General features: G+C 40.6%; 1 protein-coding gene across 2 annotated transcripts in view; it reads right to left on the bottom strand.

The window, feature by feature from the left end:
• Positions 1-16684, bottom strand: part of SHROOM3 (shroom family member 3) — a 254302-nt gene extending 237618 nt beyond the window's left edge. For both annotated transcript variants that reach the window (XM_082837589.1, XM_082837590.1), the window contains exon 1: positions 15544-16684. In XM_082837589.1, coding sequence (XP_082693715.1) covers positions 15544-15894 — 351 coding nt within the window. In that variant the 5' untranslated portion in view covers positions 15895-16684. The remainder of the gene's footprint in view (positions 1-15543) is intronic.
• Between the last annotated feature and the right edge of the window lie 510 nt (positions 16685-17194).

Genomic DNA, 17194 nt, shown 5'->3' with positions numbered 1-17194 from the left:
ATGTGGGTGCGCTTACGGTTTGGGTACTTTTACGAAATTGCCAACAAAGTCAATGATGATCAATCCCCCTTCTGTCTTCCCATTTGCCGCCTTAGCCCCTCCATAAAGCTCTCCCCAGTTAGTGACAATTCAGGTCTGTGATAAGGTCTTTACCGAACTTTCTGCTAATTCTCCCTCCCTGGAAATGCCTCACCAACTTGTAAGAGAAATGTGTGACTCAGCGTTCACGGCAGTGCTCCCCCTGCCCGGCCCATTAAGGCCACGTTAGGTTTTCTTTCCTCTCCCTACCCGCAACTCATTTTGGAGGTAATTTGGGTAGTGCCTCCCCCAAAGGCCATCAAATTCAAAGGTTAAGCATTTTCCCGCTTTCTCCCTTGATCCCCAAGCACCCTGCAAAGGGTATGATCTCTAAAGCCGGCATGAAAAACAAGGGAATTTTGATAAAATAGTCCACATTCTAAATCTACTAGTTTTCCTCTCTGCTTTCCTTGATTAATCTGTTCTTACCACCTAGCAGGAAGAAAAGGAAATGAGAATTTTCTCTGAAAATCAAAGTTCAGTTCATGGCCTGCCCTCCTTTCTCTTGTCTGGAGATGCCGTCCCCAAGATCTGAAGCAACCCAAGGATCTGTAGAAATTCAGTCAGTCGCTCTTTACCATCATGAGCAGCGAATCTCAGAAACTGAGTGCCACTGAGGAGGATGCTAAACACAGCCTCAAGTTGCTCGAATCGTACGGCATATGTTGAAACCACTGAACAACTTCATCCTGGTATTTATGTGTCCATTTCCTTCTAGTCTACGCGCCAACTCTTTAACTTGACCCTTGCCACTACCTTTTTAGCCCTTCCATTCTATGTCCACCTGCCCCACTCAGGCCAACCTCTGTCGTGACGTCCTCTAGGTCCTTGGAGAAGGGTGATCTTCCTATTTAGGCCTCACACCACTCCCTTTGTCCTCTGATTGAAATTCCTCTGCTAAAGGTCACCCAACCTGCACCTGAAACAGGCTCCTGACCTCTGCCCCTAGGGATCCTTGGAGGCACGTTATCTAGATTCTGAGGTCAGCTCCCTTATTCTGTTTCTGCAACAGTGTTGCCCATCCCGCTCCGTGGTCTGCTTCCCGTCTTCTCCCCACCCCTTCCCAGTCCACCTGGCCAGGGGCCACCAGCCAGCGAAGGATCACAGTGTCCCAACACCCAGCTCTGCCTCTCCTACCACCGTTTGTAACTGGGACACATTGGAACAGAACGGTGACACAAGAGTGTTTTATTTGAAATTTATTTTCCTGGGTGAGCACTGCCAGGCCTCCATACCTCAAATCCTCCCAGATCCCAGAAGAAAGAAGTTTTTGTTTGCACCTTGCAAAGCACACAGTTGCCAGCCTGCCATGCAGCCCCCAGCTGATCACAGGCGAGAACTTAGCAGGTATTCTGAGAAGCCACAGCCGTGATGGAAAAGGCCTTGGGGAAGGGTGGTGTGTGTGTGTGTGTGTGTGTGTGTGTGTGTGTGTGTGTGTGTGTGTGTGTGTGTGTCTGTGTGGATGCGGGGGCAGTGCAGCACTGAATGGTGGGTCCGTACCTTCTGTGGACATATTGGAAAAACAAGAAAATCCTGATTATAGTGATATAAGCATCATTCTAGGGATATTAAACCTTGGCCTCTTAGAAACCACTAGAAGCAGGTGGTGATCTTAAGCCATTTGCATCCTCTATTTTGTAACACGGTGTAAACTGGGGAATATCAGCGCATCCTACCCGTTGTAGCAAAGGGCAGACAAGAGTGTTGTCTTTTGCTGCCACCTTGTGTTTAAGAGAAGAAAGTCTAAATTCATGGAGTTGCCCTGGCAGTGAGAAACCAGCATTTTCCAGCTGGAAGAGACCCTAGAAATTCTCTAGTCCAATTCCCTTCAGTCCACGGATAAGGAGACCAAGACCCAAACTGGAACAAGAGGCCCTTCCTCCTTCCGCTGGGCCACCCCACTTCGCTGGGCAATTACACGCACAGCATATACACTCACGTCAAGTCCTCAACAACTCAGGCCATCCACGTATACGGCAGCAAAAATCAGTGTGTCTAAATCTGTACCTGTCTCATCCAGTAAACACATTTCCAAGGGATTGCAGTCATGGGTGACAGGGACAAGTAAACAATAATAGCTAACATTTATAGACTACTCACTGTGGATCAGGAACTATGTGAAACAATGTACCTATTCTCTCAATTTTTACAGTCACCCTATGAAGCAACAACTATTTTATCCCCATCTTAAAATTAAGGAAACTAGGCTTAGAGTGGTTAAGTAACTTGCCCAAAGTCACACAGCCACATCTGGCAGAGAGAGAATTCAAATTCAGATCTGTACTGTACAAAATCTATGCTTTTAACTCTTCATCATTATTCAACACCTTGATGTCACCCCATACAGCTTCACTTCACAGGAAAGGTTCAGACTAGGAGAGAACCCCTAAGGGCCCCATTTACTTATGACCTTTCTTTGTTTGCATCCTGTGATCTCCCTTCCTTTTGCTCTCCTGTCCTCTGGTCCCCAGACCAGCAGCTTCCCCATCATTCACAAACTTGTTAGAAATGCAGATTCTCAGCCAGCACTCCAGCCCAACTGAATCAGAAAATCTAGAGGCTGGGTCTGACAACGGAAGTTTAACAAACCAGCAGGGTATTCTGAGGCGCTCAAGTTTGTGATGCGCTTCTAAAGAACATCTAGGGACTTCAACAATGCTATGAGGTTAAGGAAAGAATAGACATAGTAATTTAGATCTCTGTCTAACAGCAGAAAACAGAGAGAATGTGTTTATCAATAATTTAGGTGAGAGACTTCCCTGGTCGTCCAGTGGTTAAGACTTCGCCTTCCAATGCAGGGGGTGAAGGTTCGATCCCTGGTCGGGGAGCTAAGATCCCACATACCTCATGGCCAAAAAACCAAAACATAAAACAGAAGCAATATTGTAACAAATTCAATAAAGACTTTAAAAATGATCCACATTAAAAAAATCTTTAAAAAAAAATAATTTAGATGAGGCCAAAGTCTAATCTTATTTAAATAGCTAGAGGGAAAAGACTCCTGGAATTTTTGCAGTTTCCTCCAAATCCCCCTTGACTCCTTGCCTTTTGGCCTTGAGAGATAAGGGTCTGCCACCCACCAAGGGAAGCAGAAAAGGAAGAGCTGCCTCTGGGCACAGGAGGAACCAAGAGAAGAGGAGCTAAACCCCCATCCTGGGGCTGGTGTTCAGCACCACCATCATAACGTTTCTACTTGGTAAGGGCAGAGGGGGGCGACACTGGCAAATTGCTTATCAGTAAAGCTCCCAGGGCTTTTGGACGCTGTTCTAAATTCTCAAACCACTTTTTTTTTTTTTTTCGTGGCTTGAGGGATCTCAGTTCCCCAACCAGGGACTGAGCCCAGGCCCTTGGCAGTGAAAGTGCAGACTCCTAACCACTGGATCACCAGGGAATTCCCTCAAACCACTTTTTTTTTTTTTTTACATCTTTATTAGAGTATAATTGCTTTACAATGGTGTGTTAGTTTCTGCTGTATAACAAAGTGAATCAGCTATACATATACATATGTTCCCATATCTCTTCCCTCTTGCATCTCCCTCCCTCCCTATCCCACCCCTCTAGGTGGTCACAAAGCACCCAGCTGATCTCCCTGTGCCATGCAGCTGCTTCCCACTAGCTATTTTACATTTGGTAGTGTATATATGTCCATGCCACTCTCTCACTTCGTCCCAATTTACCCTTCCCCCTTCCCGTGTCCTCAAGTCCATTCTCCACGTCTGTGTCGTTATTCCTGTCCTGCCCCTAGGTTCTCAGAAACTTTTTTTTTTTTTTAGAATCCATATATATGTGTTAGCATACAGTATTCGTTTTTCTCTTTCTGACTTACTTCACTCTGCATGACAGACTCTAGGTCCATCCACCTCACTACAAATAACTCAATTTCGTTTCTTTTTATGGCTGAGTAATATTCCATTGTATATATGTGCCACATCTCTATCCATTCATCTGTCGATGGACACTTAGTTTGCTTCCATGTCCTGGCTATTGTAAATAGTGCTGCAGTGAACGTTGTGGTACATGACTCTTTTTGAATTATGGTCAAACCACTTTTTTTTTTTTTTTTTTTTTTTTGCGGTACACAGGCCTCTAACTGTTGTGGCCTCTCCCGTTGCAGAGCACAGGCTCGGACGCACAGGCTCAGCGGCCATGGCTCACGAGACCAGCCGCTCTGCGGCATGTGGGATCTTCCCAGACCGGGGCACGAACCCGTGTCCCCTGCATCGGCAGGCAGACTCTCAACCACTGCGCCACCAGGGAAGCCCCAAACCACTTTTTAATAACATATTTTTCTGGTGATAAAAGTAATTCAAGTTAATAGTCCTAAAACTTCAGAAAAATAAGGAAACTATAAAGAAAGTTAAAATCATCATTCTCCTATTCATCATATGATAACATTCATCATATGATGATGAATCATATGATGAATGTTATCATATGATGAATAGGAGAATGATGATCCTATTCATCATATGATCCTATTCATCATATGATAACATCATATTCATCAATAATGATAACATTATTAACAATTTGGTATATTTTCTGCCAGCCTTTTTCTATGCATAAGTATTTTTAATGGCACATTTAAATTGATGTCAACATTTTTGTACTATAAAGTAATACTGATGTGGTCTTTACGTGTAAATTTTTTTCTGGATATTAGAATTTTTATGATAGATTTCTAAAAGGGGAATTATAAGGTTAAAGATTATAATCTTTACTGAGGCTTTTGTTATTGGCATACTGATTTTCGGAGCACATGTACCATTTTACAGACACATCAATAGTACATAAAGTACCCATTTTGACCCTTCCTCATCAACAATGGACATGTTCAGATTTTCTCAGCTTTGCTGAGAGTAACCTGAATTTTGGCAATAGTCACGGATTTGGAAGATAAGAACAACATGTGTCCCATCATCCTTCTCTCTCTGAGAATTCCAGACATAGGGTAACCTAAATGATTAGATAAGAACAAGTTCACTTTGGGATATATTAAACTTTATGTGGAAAAAAATTAGGTGAGTGTCCAAAAATTCTCAATGGAGTATTTAAAGAGCCTAAGAAGTACCTGCTAGTTATCCTTACTAACCCATCTACATAGAAATAACATTTTAAATGCTTTAAATCAGGATTTGAAAACTCAAACACTCTCAGGAGTCAGGCAGGTAGACAAATTAGTAAAACAGATCAGAGAAATAAAATGGACTGCAGTTTGCAGTAAACGTAGACTGTATATAGCAGAGGAAAGACAAATTCATACTTTAAAAAATAATCTATATACACTTGCATTGAGCAATCTGAAAGTCAATTTTAAGAAATAATTCCATTTATAATGGCATCAAAAAAGAAATGCTTAGGAATAAATTTAACAAAAGATGTACAAAACATATACTCTAAAAACTACAAAACACTGTCGAAAGAAATTAAATTAAATTAAATTAAATGGAAGGTTAACCTATGTTCATGGATTGGAAGACAATATATTTAAGATGACAATATTTCCCAAATTGATCTATAGGTTCAATGCAATCCCTATCAAAATCCCATTTTGTTTCTTGGCAGAAACTGACGAGCTGAGGCTAAAATTCACATATAAATTCAAGGAATCCAGAAGATGCAAAATAATCTTGAAAAAGAACAAAATTGGAGAACTAACACTTTCTGATTAAAGTTTACCATATGGTCTTTAAGAGAGTATAGTACTAGCATAAGGACAGACATAACTTGAATGAAATAGAATTGAGAGTCCAGAAATAAACCCTCACATTTATGGTCAATTGATTTTTGACAAGGGCACCAAGATAATTAAATGGGGAAAGAATAATCATTTCAACAACTAGTCCTGGGACAACTGGATATCCACGGGTGAAAGAAGAAGTTGAACCCTTACCTCATACCATATTCAAACATTAACTCAAAACATCACAGATCTAAATGTAAGAGCTAAACGTGTAAAGCCTTTAGAAGAAAATATAGGTGTAGATCTTCATGATCCTGAATTAGACAATGGTTTCTTGGATATAATAGCAAAAGCACAAGTAATAAAAGAAAAAAATGATAAATTGGACATTATCAAAATTTAAGACAGTTGTGTTTCAAATGACACCATCAAGAAAGTGCAAAGACAGCCCTCAGAATGGGAGAACATTTTTATAAGTCATATATCTGATAAGGGACTTGTATCTAGAATATATATATATATATATATATATATCAATATATGTATATATATACATACATATATATAAAATTCTTAGAACTCAATAATAAAAAGACAACCCAATGTTTTAAATGGGCAAAGGATTTATATATACATCTCTCTGAAGAAGATATACAAATCGCAAATAAGTACAAGAAAAGATATATCATATCATTAACCATCAGGGAAATGCAAACCAAAACCACAACAAAATATCATTTCATATCCACTAGGATTGCTGTGATCAAAAGAAAGATAATAACAAGTGTTGGTGAGAATGTGGAGAAACTGGAGCCCTCATACCCTGCTGGTGGGAATGTGAAAATTGTACTGTTTATAAAAAACAATTTTGGCAACCTAATAAAAGGTCAAGCTTTGCATTGCTACTCATACCTGGTGACATGAGCCTATCTGGGGGCACATTTGGATTTATCTTCATGACATTATTCAAATCTTCCACATCCTTCTTAGTTTTCCTCTGTTGGATCAGTTACGGGCTGACAGAGGTGATTAAAATCTTCTCTTTTTGTTCTTCCTCACTATTGTTGCATAAAGTTATTTTAAAAATTCTATTATCACTGTAAATTTTAACCTTTTTCACTATAAATTTCATTTAAACGTATATGTATATATATTATATTCATTAAAAATGTATCTCCTTGACTCATTTAAGACTCAAGTTCAGTCTTGTCCAACATTAATAATGTGAATGTAGATTTCTTTTGCTAGTATTCATCCTTTCTGTGCCTTTGTTCATCCTTTTAGTTATGGTGTGGAAAGCAAAATATACAAATATATAATTAAATTATTTTTACATAAATGGGATCATAAATGGGGAAGAGTGGGAAAGATGGGGAGGATGGGGGAATACTATAAGAAAGCTAAATTTTCATCTTCCATAATAGAAAGTCAATAGATAGTACCTACATCTGAAAAAAACTCAAGAAAAAGCCGTATATGCATGTTATTAAAAATATGGTTATAAATATAAAAAGAAATAGTTAAGAGTCGAGTGGTTGCCTCAGGGAATCAAGAATGAGGTAGAGTGGGGTTGGGGGAGGAGAGGGTACTAGTATCTGTAGCCAAGTTGTTTTAAGATACTGTACTCTACTACCTTTCCCTGGCCTCTGGGTTCACTGTTAAGATTTTTGATAATATTCACAGATGATATTTATTGAGAACGTACTATCTGCTGGGCTAAGTATCATTTGTATATAAAGTGGGAGTAAAGCCAAGCCCTGGGAAAGGGCTGTAGCATTGGGTCCTAGAGTCAAAACAGAAGTGGACACCTTAAAAGATCCAGAAAAAGCACTTGATGAAATTCAACACTGATTCATACTTTCAAACAAAATCTTAGGAAACTAGGAATGGAAGGGAACTTCCTTAAACCTCCTTTAATATGCTCAATAACCTTAATAAGGTGAGCAGTATTAGTATTGCCATTTATCAGCTAAGGAATCTTAAGTTCACAGGGCTTGTAAGTGGCAACGCACTGCCTGGCTCCATGACTTGAGGTCTTTCTACCATCAGGTTCACCTTAGATTAACAGGACACAGATACGTAAGTACACCTTGGAATGAAAAGAAAACTATTATACTCATATATTCCCTCATGTCCACAAGATGGCACTAGGGCTCATTTAAATTCAACTCCAGTGTTAAGAGAATAAAGAGGTGTTTTATGGATGCTATTTCAATGATTTTCAACAGGAAAAGAGTGGTGAGGAACAGTACTCTTCTAGGGAGAATGGATCAGACTTGGGGTATGAGGGAATATTGTGTATAAAGTTTGAAAAAAAAGTATTAAATTTTATACTTGAAAAATTGCTTACTGTTTCTATAATACAAAGGTGTGAAGTTTTTCTTTCATGTTATCAAAAGGAGTTAAAAAAATTGAGAAGTCTGGCTCTATCTCATTCAAACCCATTTGAAACTATACAAAATATTTTACAGAGCATCAAGATCTCTCTCACTCATCTCCTCCTTTCTGTGTCTACTGCCACTTCCCTTGTATAAGTCCTTGTTTGTCTAGTTTCTATTCGCCAAGTTTTGTGAATGTGAGGGTAGAGCCAAGCCCAGAGAAAGGACTTTAGTATTGGGTTCTAGAGCTGAGTCAAAACAGAGGTGGATATCTTAAGAGATGCAGAAAAAGCATTTGATAAAGGTCAGCACCCGCTTGGTTTTAAACAAAATTTTAGGAAACTAGGAATAGAAAGATACTTCCTTAAACTAATAAAGGATATCTACAAAAAGCCTTCTATAAATATCATACTTTATTGAATTTATAAGATCATTAGATAAAGTCAATATACAAAAATTAATTATATGCATATAAATTAGCAACAGAGAATACATTTTAAAAATAATACTATTTATTATAGCAAATCGAACACCTAGGAATAAATATAATTAAATATGTATAAGACCTCTACACTGATTACTACAAAATATTATTGGACAAAATTAAAGACCTAAATAAATGGAGAGATATACCATGTTCATGGATTGAGAGACTCAATAATGCTAAGACGTTAATTTTCCAAGAAGAAATCTATAGGTTCATCACCATATTAATCAAAGTTGAAGCATATTTTTTCATGAAAATTGACAAGCTGATTTTAAAATACATATGAAAATGCAAAGGACCAAAGTAGCTGAAGCAATCCTAAAGAAGAACAAAGCCAGAAGACTTCCACTTCCAGATGTCAAGACTCATTATAAAGCTATAATAATCAAGATTGTGCAATACTGGCACAAGGAAACTGACCAATGGAGTAGAATACTATGGAGTCCAAAAATAAAACCACACATGTACAGTCAATTTATAAAAAGGGTGACATTGCAGTGAACTAAGGAAAAAGGTTCTGGGTGTACTGGTTAGCCATATGAGAGTAAAGTATCAGGTTTCTAATCTTACATCACAAAGACCAATTCCAGATAAATTGCAGATCCCAATGTAAAAGATAAAACCATAAAATATCTAGAAGAAAGCATAGAAAAACACCCTTATGATACTGGAGTAGCAAACATATTTAAAAACTATAAAAACTGGTAAGCATAAACAATAAAAATTTATAAATTATAGTATATTAAAATTAAGGCTATCTAGTCATTAAAAGACATTATTAAGAGAATGAAAAGTCAAGCCTCAGAGTGAAAGAAGATATTTGCAGTACATATCTTTGACAAAGGATTTGTACCCAAAACATATTAAAAATTTTTCACAAATCAATAAGAGACAGGCAACCCAATTTAGAAAGGGGGAAAGGCCTGGACATTTCACTACAGAAAATATCCAAATGGCAAAAATACAAAACAAAAAACCATGAAAAAGTATCTAACTTCTGTGGTTCAGAGAAATGCAAATTAAAATTACAATGAGATACCATTATATATCCACTAGAATGGCTAAAATGAAAAGGGCAGAAAATACCAAGAGTTGGCAAGAGTGTAGAACAGCTGGAATTCTCATATGCTGTTAGTGGGAATATAAATTGGTAAAACCACTTTGAAAAACTACTTGGCTGTATCTATTAAAGATAAACATATGATTATCCTATGACCCCCAAATTCTACTCTTCACAAAGATAGGGACAGAGTTAAAGGAACCGACAAGGGATGGTGAAACACCCTGGGGTCAACAATAGCTGTCCAGGGACAAGAAGAGGGGATGCTTTTGGAAATTGCAGGAGAAAACAGCCAACAGGAGCTGTAGTCTTCAGTTGAGGAATGCAGCCCCAGCAAACCTGAGGCTTGCTCTGAAATTTCACTTCCATTATGGCACCTAGAACCCAGAGGGCAAAGGGACTGGTTGATAGAGTCCACACAGCTCAACCTCCTGGGGTGCAGAGCAGAGAGAAGGGCAGAACATGGATCTGGAGGAAAAAAAAGAGAAAGCACTGTCTAATGTCAACACTGAAGCACGGACTCTGGAGTCAGATGACCTGGGTCCGAGTTTGGCTCTGCTATACACCAGCCGTGAGGCCTTCAGACAATACACTTAGCCTCTCTATGCCTCCGGTTCCTCATCTTTAAAATGGAGATGATAATAATAATCTACCTCATAGAGTTGTATAATAAGCAAAAGAGTGAGTACATGAGAAGTATTTAGTATGTGACAAGTGTTCCATAAGTGGTAACTACTATTATTATGTTAAGCATTTCCTTTACATAAGCTATGCTCATTTAAGCAGAGAAGTTTACTAAATCTAAATACATTCTGTATTGTGCCTATGCTAAAGAAGCTCCTTTCAAACAGGAATGTTCCCCAATCTCTTTTCCAGAACTTTCCAAGAAGGCTTTCAAATGTGACTTTCTCCATGAAGACTTCCCTGAGCCCCTCATGCAGAAGGAGCTTCTTCTCTGCCTCCAGAGACCGGGGTCCACTCCCCTCTAGTGACTACCACAGTCCTCACCAAAATACAGCCCAGGGTACATATGGCTATTCTCATTTCCTTAAAAGCAGGAACCATATCTCCTCCTTATTTGTTTTTGAGCTAACTATAGTGCCTAACACCGTACTTTATATACAACTGTGTGTTACCCTGAGTTATATTGAAATTTTAGTGTATTGAATATGGCTGGAAACAAGTTCACCATTGGTTGACATTTTAAAATCGTGTAGTTACACTGAGTACTTGTTGAGATGGTTTTTTTGTATCATCACTGGCAGCAAGAGGGAGCTGATCATAATGACTATTTCCTGAGCATCTACTCTGTGCCAGGGCTTAACATATTATGTCATGTAATTCTCACAACCAGCCCACGAAGTAGGGATAGGTGAGGGAAGTAAGTCTCAAAGAAATAACGTAATTTGCCCAAGGCTACAGCAGCTAGTAAGTGGCAGAGCTCTGATGCCTGCCCAGACCTCCACAAAGATTATGCTATTTCTATGATGCCACACTGCTTCCCACACTTCCCACAATTAGTACAGATTGATGTCAGGTGTGAACAGGCACTTCTGGGCTTTACTTACTTTGTTCATTTGTACAGTGAGGGTGGCTTGGATGCTTTCTTAGATTGCTTCCAGTTCTAAAAAATGTATGATTTTAAAGAAGTAGCTTTGTCTGTTCATACCATGTGCCAGTGCTGATTACTGCTGGGGACATTTCTTCCTTCATAATTTCGGTTAGAAAACACAGGTGTTCTCAGGTTCCATCACACAAATGCAAGAGGCAGGTTTGGTGAAACTGCCTTCTATGGGACTCAAATTTCCCTTCTTCAGTTTCATGGGTTACAGTGAAGTCAACAAGAGTGTAATTTGTGTTTGCATAAGACCAGAACACAAAAGAAAAGATCCAGGCATTATTGAGCATTCCCATACCAAAAGGGCGAAGTTCAGTTTTGTTAGTTACTCTCATTATTCAGCACGTATGCCTCTTATCCTCTGGTAATATCCCAGTGCCAAGTCTCTCTAATGTTCCCACTGCTTCTGGGAGATAAGCAGAAACCTAATTACTATTTGGTTAGGCTAGAATATATTTGATTATTCAGGAGGTGGAATTAAGGTAACAATAATCCAACTATGCAATTTCTGAACTCTAAGTTTGTAATTCACAGAGAAAGAAAAAGTTCACCAGTCCTCCTTGCATGCTGCCTAAACAAGGAAGATTTCTACTTCATCTTTTTCCTCTCTACTATATATCTATCTCTCCATCAATCCATCCATCCATCCATTTCTACATCTTTCTTTTCTTTCTTTCTTCCTTCCTTCCTTCCTTCCTTCCTTCCTTCCTTCCTTCCTTTCTTTCATCTTCCTTGAGCTATCTATCCATTTGAGCCTTAGTCCAGCTCAAAAAAAATGTAGGCATAGAGATGGAAATTGCAATTAGGACAAAGCAGTCACCCCTATCTTTGGTTCCTCCCTAGGAACCAAAAGTACAAACTCAGTCTACAAACATGAAGTAAAAACCTGCCCAAAGAAGCAGCCTATCTCTGATCATATAACGTTAGATTGTTCTGTCTCACAACCCAGGAAAATACACATCTGCATGACTAGAGTCAAGAGAACAAGCTAGAATTCACAACAGAGGAAAGGACTGAAGACTGCAAATCATGCCACTTTGTTCAAAATCCCTCAGTGGTTCTCCATCTCACTCAGAGGAAAAGCCCAAGTCCTCAAGTTGGCCAAGGCTCCCAACATGATCCGGCTGCTCACTACCATCCTGCTTGCTCTGCTCCAGCCACTTGGGGCCTCGTTCCTTATCTTCTGGTATGTCTGGCATGTCCTGCTGTGGGACCCTGGGACTAGCAGTACCCTCTGCCTTGAATATTCTTTCCTCAAACATCCCCATGGTCCACTACCTTATCTCCTTGTCTTTCTATTTTGTTCGTTCCTTACTATGATCTTTATCATTACCTCTTTTCTACTTACTTTGAGATAATAAATTATTATTTAATCCACTAAACATGGGACTGCTTTGTAACTTAGCAATAGCTTACCAAAACACAAAGGAAAAACAGTTTTTCTACAAATAAGCTACTTTAAGGAGTTCCAGGAGAAGTTAGCCCAGACATAGTGCTGGGGTTAAGAGTTGTTAAGGTGTTTGGCTGATACGCTGTGAAATCAGAAATCATACAATGTTAAAATGAGTAAAAACGTACTTTGCTCAGAAAGCTGAAATGACTTGTCCAAGATCACCGAGTATGTAGGAACAGATCTAGAAATAGAATTGGAGCTTTTCGAACTGTCAGCCCATCATACACTTATTTATTTGCTCTACAAATATTTTTTGAGCGCATTCTTTACGTAAGGTGCTGTGTCAGGAGCTAGGGATACAGAGATGGTCCTTGTCCTTAGAGAGGTTACATTCCATCAGGTGATACAGACCTTAAGCAGTGAATTACTTAATTTTTTTGTTTGTTTAATTACAACTGTGATAAGAGTCATATGGGGAATAGGGCGCTTTGAGTGTATATTATGGGGGAGGCGGTTCTGAAATAGACTGGGGAGAACAGAAGGAGACAGTTAAGCTACACCCAAAGGACAAGTGAAAATTAACTGAATGGAGAAAGGAATGAGAACATTCCAGGCAGAACTAGAGGCATGAATCCTTTCCACTGCATCAACTGCTTCTCATATATCATGGTGTTCCTTATTCTTGAATGCCTGGGTCAGCAAGATAATTAGGAGATAAGAACAGCAAGTGAAAATACAAAGAAAAAAAGGGAAAAATCAAATAAGTGGCATTTTCCTAACTGAGAGATTTAACAGGAAGGCCAACTAGTCCAAGGGGATGTGGGACACCGTGAAAACTGAAAGTTGGGAATTATTTAAGCTGTTAACAAATGGTTTGGGTTATACACCACCAAGAAAGAAGGTCTCACTAGGAATTCCTGTACCTCAATAACTTGTCTGTGCCCAATGCCTTCATTAGGGATGCCTACTACACAAAGCCTCAGGTACAGGAAGTGATGGCATCTCTGGGGCGTGGGGCAGGTAAGAACTGCGGGTTCAGCGTGGATTTCTGGGGTCACTACCACACCTCAGTGCTGACAACATCCCTGAGGATGGCTCCAACTCCCTAACACTGCATTGCTTTGATCTCTTTACCAGAAACCTCCCATCTAATTCATTCAGACACCTGTGCCCATGGCGGATCTAGACCTGTCATTATGCAGAAATGCTCTAACCCTTAAACCTTAAATTCGTGCTTTCTAAACTCTGAACACACCCTCCTAGCCTCCTAATCTTGCCACGTGTTCTCTGGTTGGTGCTCATCACACATATTTTTCAATCTTAACCATATCTTTGGTCCACTGACACCTCCATTTTCTCTCAAACTATTTGTTCCTTCCGACCTTCAAGTCCTTTCTTATCATGCCTGGACCATTATCTTCTTACGGCCTCCCTTTGTCAGCACTACAGCCATGTGCCATCTGCTTCTGGTTTTGTATCTAGGCTGCTGAGTGCTGAAGCTAATGATACCACAATATAGATGATGGTCTCTCACCTAAGCTGACAATCAACGCTGTTCCCATTCCCCATGTGAGGCACACGCCCGCCATCAACGTTCACCAATCTCCTCAACCACCTTGTCTACTGTGTCTCTCATGTCACAGAAAATAAGAGCCCACAACGCCAGAACCACATCAACTTCCTGCCCCTCTCCCATCAGATGGGGTTTCCTAGACACAGAGCCAGAGGTGAATTCATGTGCAAGTGATTTACTGAGACACGTTTTGGGGAGACACCTGTACAGAAGTGAGGGAGGCAGGACGGCGCAGAAGTTAAGACGTGGTTCCAGCTGAAGTCTGTTCTCAGGCTGATCCCACGGGATCTCTGGAGCAAGAATAACACCACAGAGTTGTCCACTTTGAGGCAAGGAAGCCAGATTTTTGTACTCTCTCATCAATCGGCCATTGGCTATAAGGCATCCCTGGGGAAGGGTACACAACACCTGGGCATTTTCTGATTCTTTCAGCAGAGGGCAGTTTACCCTGGGAGAGTGCAGCGGGGAGCCTGCCAGCCAGTGATCTCCCAGCAGCTCAGGGCTGGGGACACCAGTCCAGTCAAGGGGATCTGGGCAAGGCATGCACAGAGGCTCTTACAGCATCCAAGCCCACAACCTTACCTACCTCTATCATCTTCCTCTCGTTGCTGAGCCCCTCAGTGTCCCCCACCCCTGGATACAGGCCTCACTGTCAGTGTGAACTATCACCACAGCGCTCATTACATGGGTAAACTCTAGTTCGACCGTCAGCTTACTTTATTTGATAAGCTCCCAGACAGTGGGGACCATTCATTCTTCTCAGGATCTCTGGTGCCTAGTACACAGAAGAAAGCTGGCCTGAACAAAGGTTTTGGGCTCTTTAGCGGTTCTAGGGGTGGGGAATTTCAATCACGTAGGTAAAAGTTTAAAGGGAAGGGCCTTCCACCCTTCAAATCAGATTGCACAGAGGACAAACTTAAGCAGCCCTTTCAGAAGTGGCCTTGACCCATGACCTCCATTTGCCAAATTCCACAGCTGGCATGTTGGGCGCCAAAGGCTACAACACTGAGGACCACTGAGAGCACCACAACAGAGGGCACCCCAAAGAGCCCCTCCCGCTACCATCCTCAGGATAAATAACTAAAAAGCCAGGATTTGTGGCTGCTCTCCATTTGCCAGTATTTGGTGGGGGTGGTGGTGGTGGTGAGGACATCCCCTCATCATTAGATTCCCACCCCAGCCATGTCTTGTACCATGTGTGTGGCGGTCTCAGCATCTCTTTTTCCTGTTCATCCTGCTGCTGCTTTCACTATCAGGGCCCTGAAATGCTCACCACCTGGGAGCAGGCTCCACCGTTTCTCCAGCTCGGCAGTCCTCTCGCTCCACGGGAAAGCACAGTTACCCGACCCAGAGGTGTTAAGTGATCTTGTTTGACAAACAGGAACAAACCAGCAGCGCACAGTGTCGATTCTGCCTCCGCAGTGCTACAGGCAGCGAGCCACACACCGGGATCAAAACCGGAGTGCAATCCTGTCCCTCTGCGTGCTGCAAAGAATCTTGCCTTTTGCTCCCTTAGAGACGTGTGATGTGGGTAAAGAGTGTACAGACACCTGAAGGATGAGTACAAGGAAAATCTGAAAAGGCCCAGAAATTTAGAAATGGGTGTGAGAAATTTGGCGTTCATTTTTCTACTGAGAAAGAGCTAGTCCACAGGGGAGGAAAAAATCAATCTGGGGCACACACCAGCAGAAATTAATTTAATTAGGGAGGGGGCAGTGAGCATGGAGAACGAGAAAAATAAACCAAGGCCCACCCACTCATTTCAAAATTCAGAACAAGGACCATGAAAAGGATGACATAACTACAGCCTATAATAAAAAGTCAATAGTTTCCTTTTCATGAAAACCAATTAAGGGTGAAAAAGGGAAAGGGGGTTGAAGAGATGTTCAAGGTCAAGTGAGGAACCAGGAAGGGGAGGACTCCCTGTCCCCCAGTTCCTGACACATACCTCAGTCTTTCACTCACCTCAGCTTTGGCTGAATGCACGCAGCCCCCCACAGGACAGCAGATCTATCAGACCTACAGAATCCTCCTGGAGTCTTCCTTTATCCTCTTTCGAGTAACTTAGGCTGACGTCATCACCATCAGTGACTTCTTGTAGAATTCGGGTTGCCGGATTTAGTAAATCCAGATATAGGACTCCCAGGTAAATTTGAATTTCAAATAAGATAATGGATATGTTTTAGTATAAGTATGCCCCATGTGGTAGTTGGGACATACTTATATTAAAAAATAAAATAAAATTCTTGTTTACCTGAAATTCAAATTTAATTAAGTGTCTTGTAGTTTACCTGGCATCTCCACCCAGAATCCCACCATCAGAACCAAATTTTGTTGACATTATACTTCTAGCAAGATTCTTATTTGTCTTCAGGTGTGTTCCCCCTGAGGTGTGTAGGTAAGACCCACACCCTGCCCGGCCCTCCACGTAGAGCATGACCTAAGAAGTAGGAACTCTGATCTCATGTGGACAGGATCTTACACAAGATTTAGTCAAATATTTTCACTGACAAATATGGAAGCTTGGAAACGTTAAGCAATTTTCCCTCCTGGGTGGCAGAATCAGGACTAGAATCTATGTACCATGTTTTTCTCTCTTCTTCCTGACAAGACTTTCCTTATCATAAACTTTATATACAACACACAAAAAGCTTCAGGAGCTAAATGGTGAAGTGGGTACAAAATTCTAAAATAATTTGGTAAACTTAAAATGAGCAAAAGAGTATAATAAAGTGTTTGGCCTTTGTGAAATCTAACTTTATAATGTACCTTTTGAATCTCATTTTGAAATTCTGCAATCAATTACTTTTCAATCAATCAGTCATCCAGACCTTCCAAACGCATTCTTGCTCCAATTCAAAAGCTTCACAAAGCAAGCTAAGTCTCGTTAGCACATCTATCACTGGGCTGAACTTGCCTCCCTG

This window comes from Leucopleurus acutus (assembly GCF_964270905.1).
Source record: "Leucopleurus acutus genome assembly, chromosome: 4".
NCBI classification, from domain to species: Eukaryota; Metazoa; Chordata; class Mammalia; order Artiodactyla; family Delphinidae; genus Leucopleurus; species Leucopleurus acutus.
This window is presented reverse-complemented; position numbering and strand designations above follow the sequence as displayed.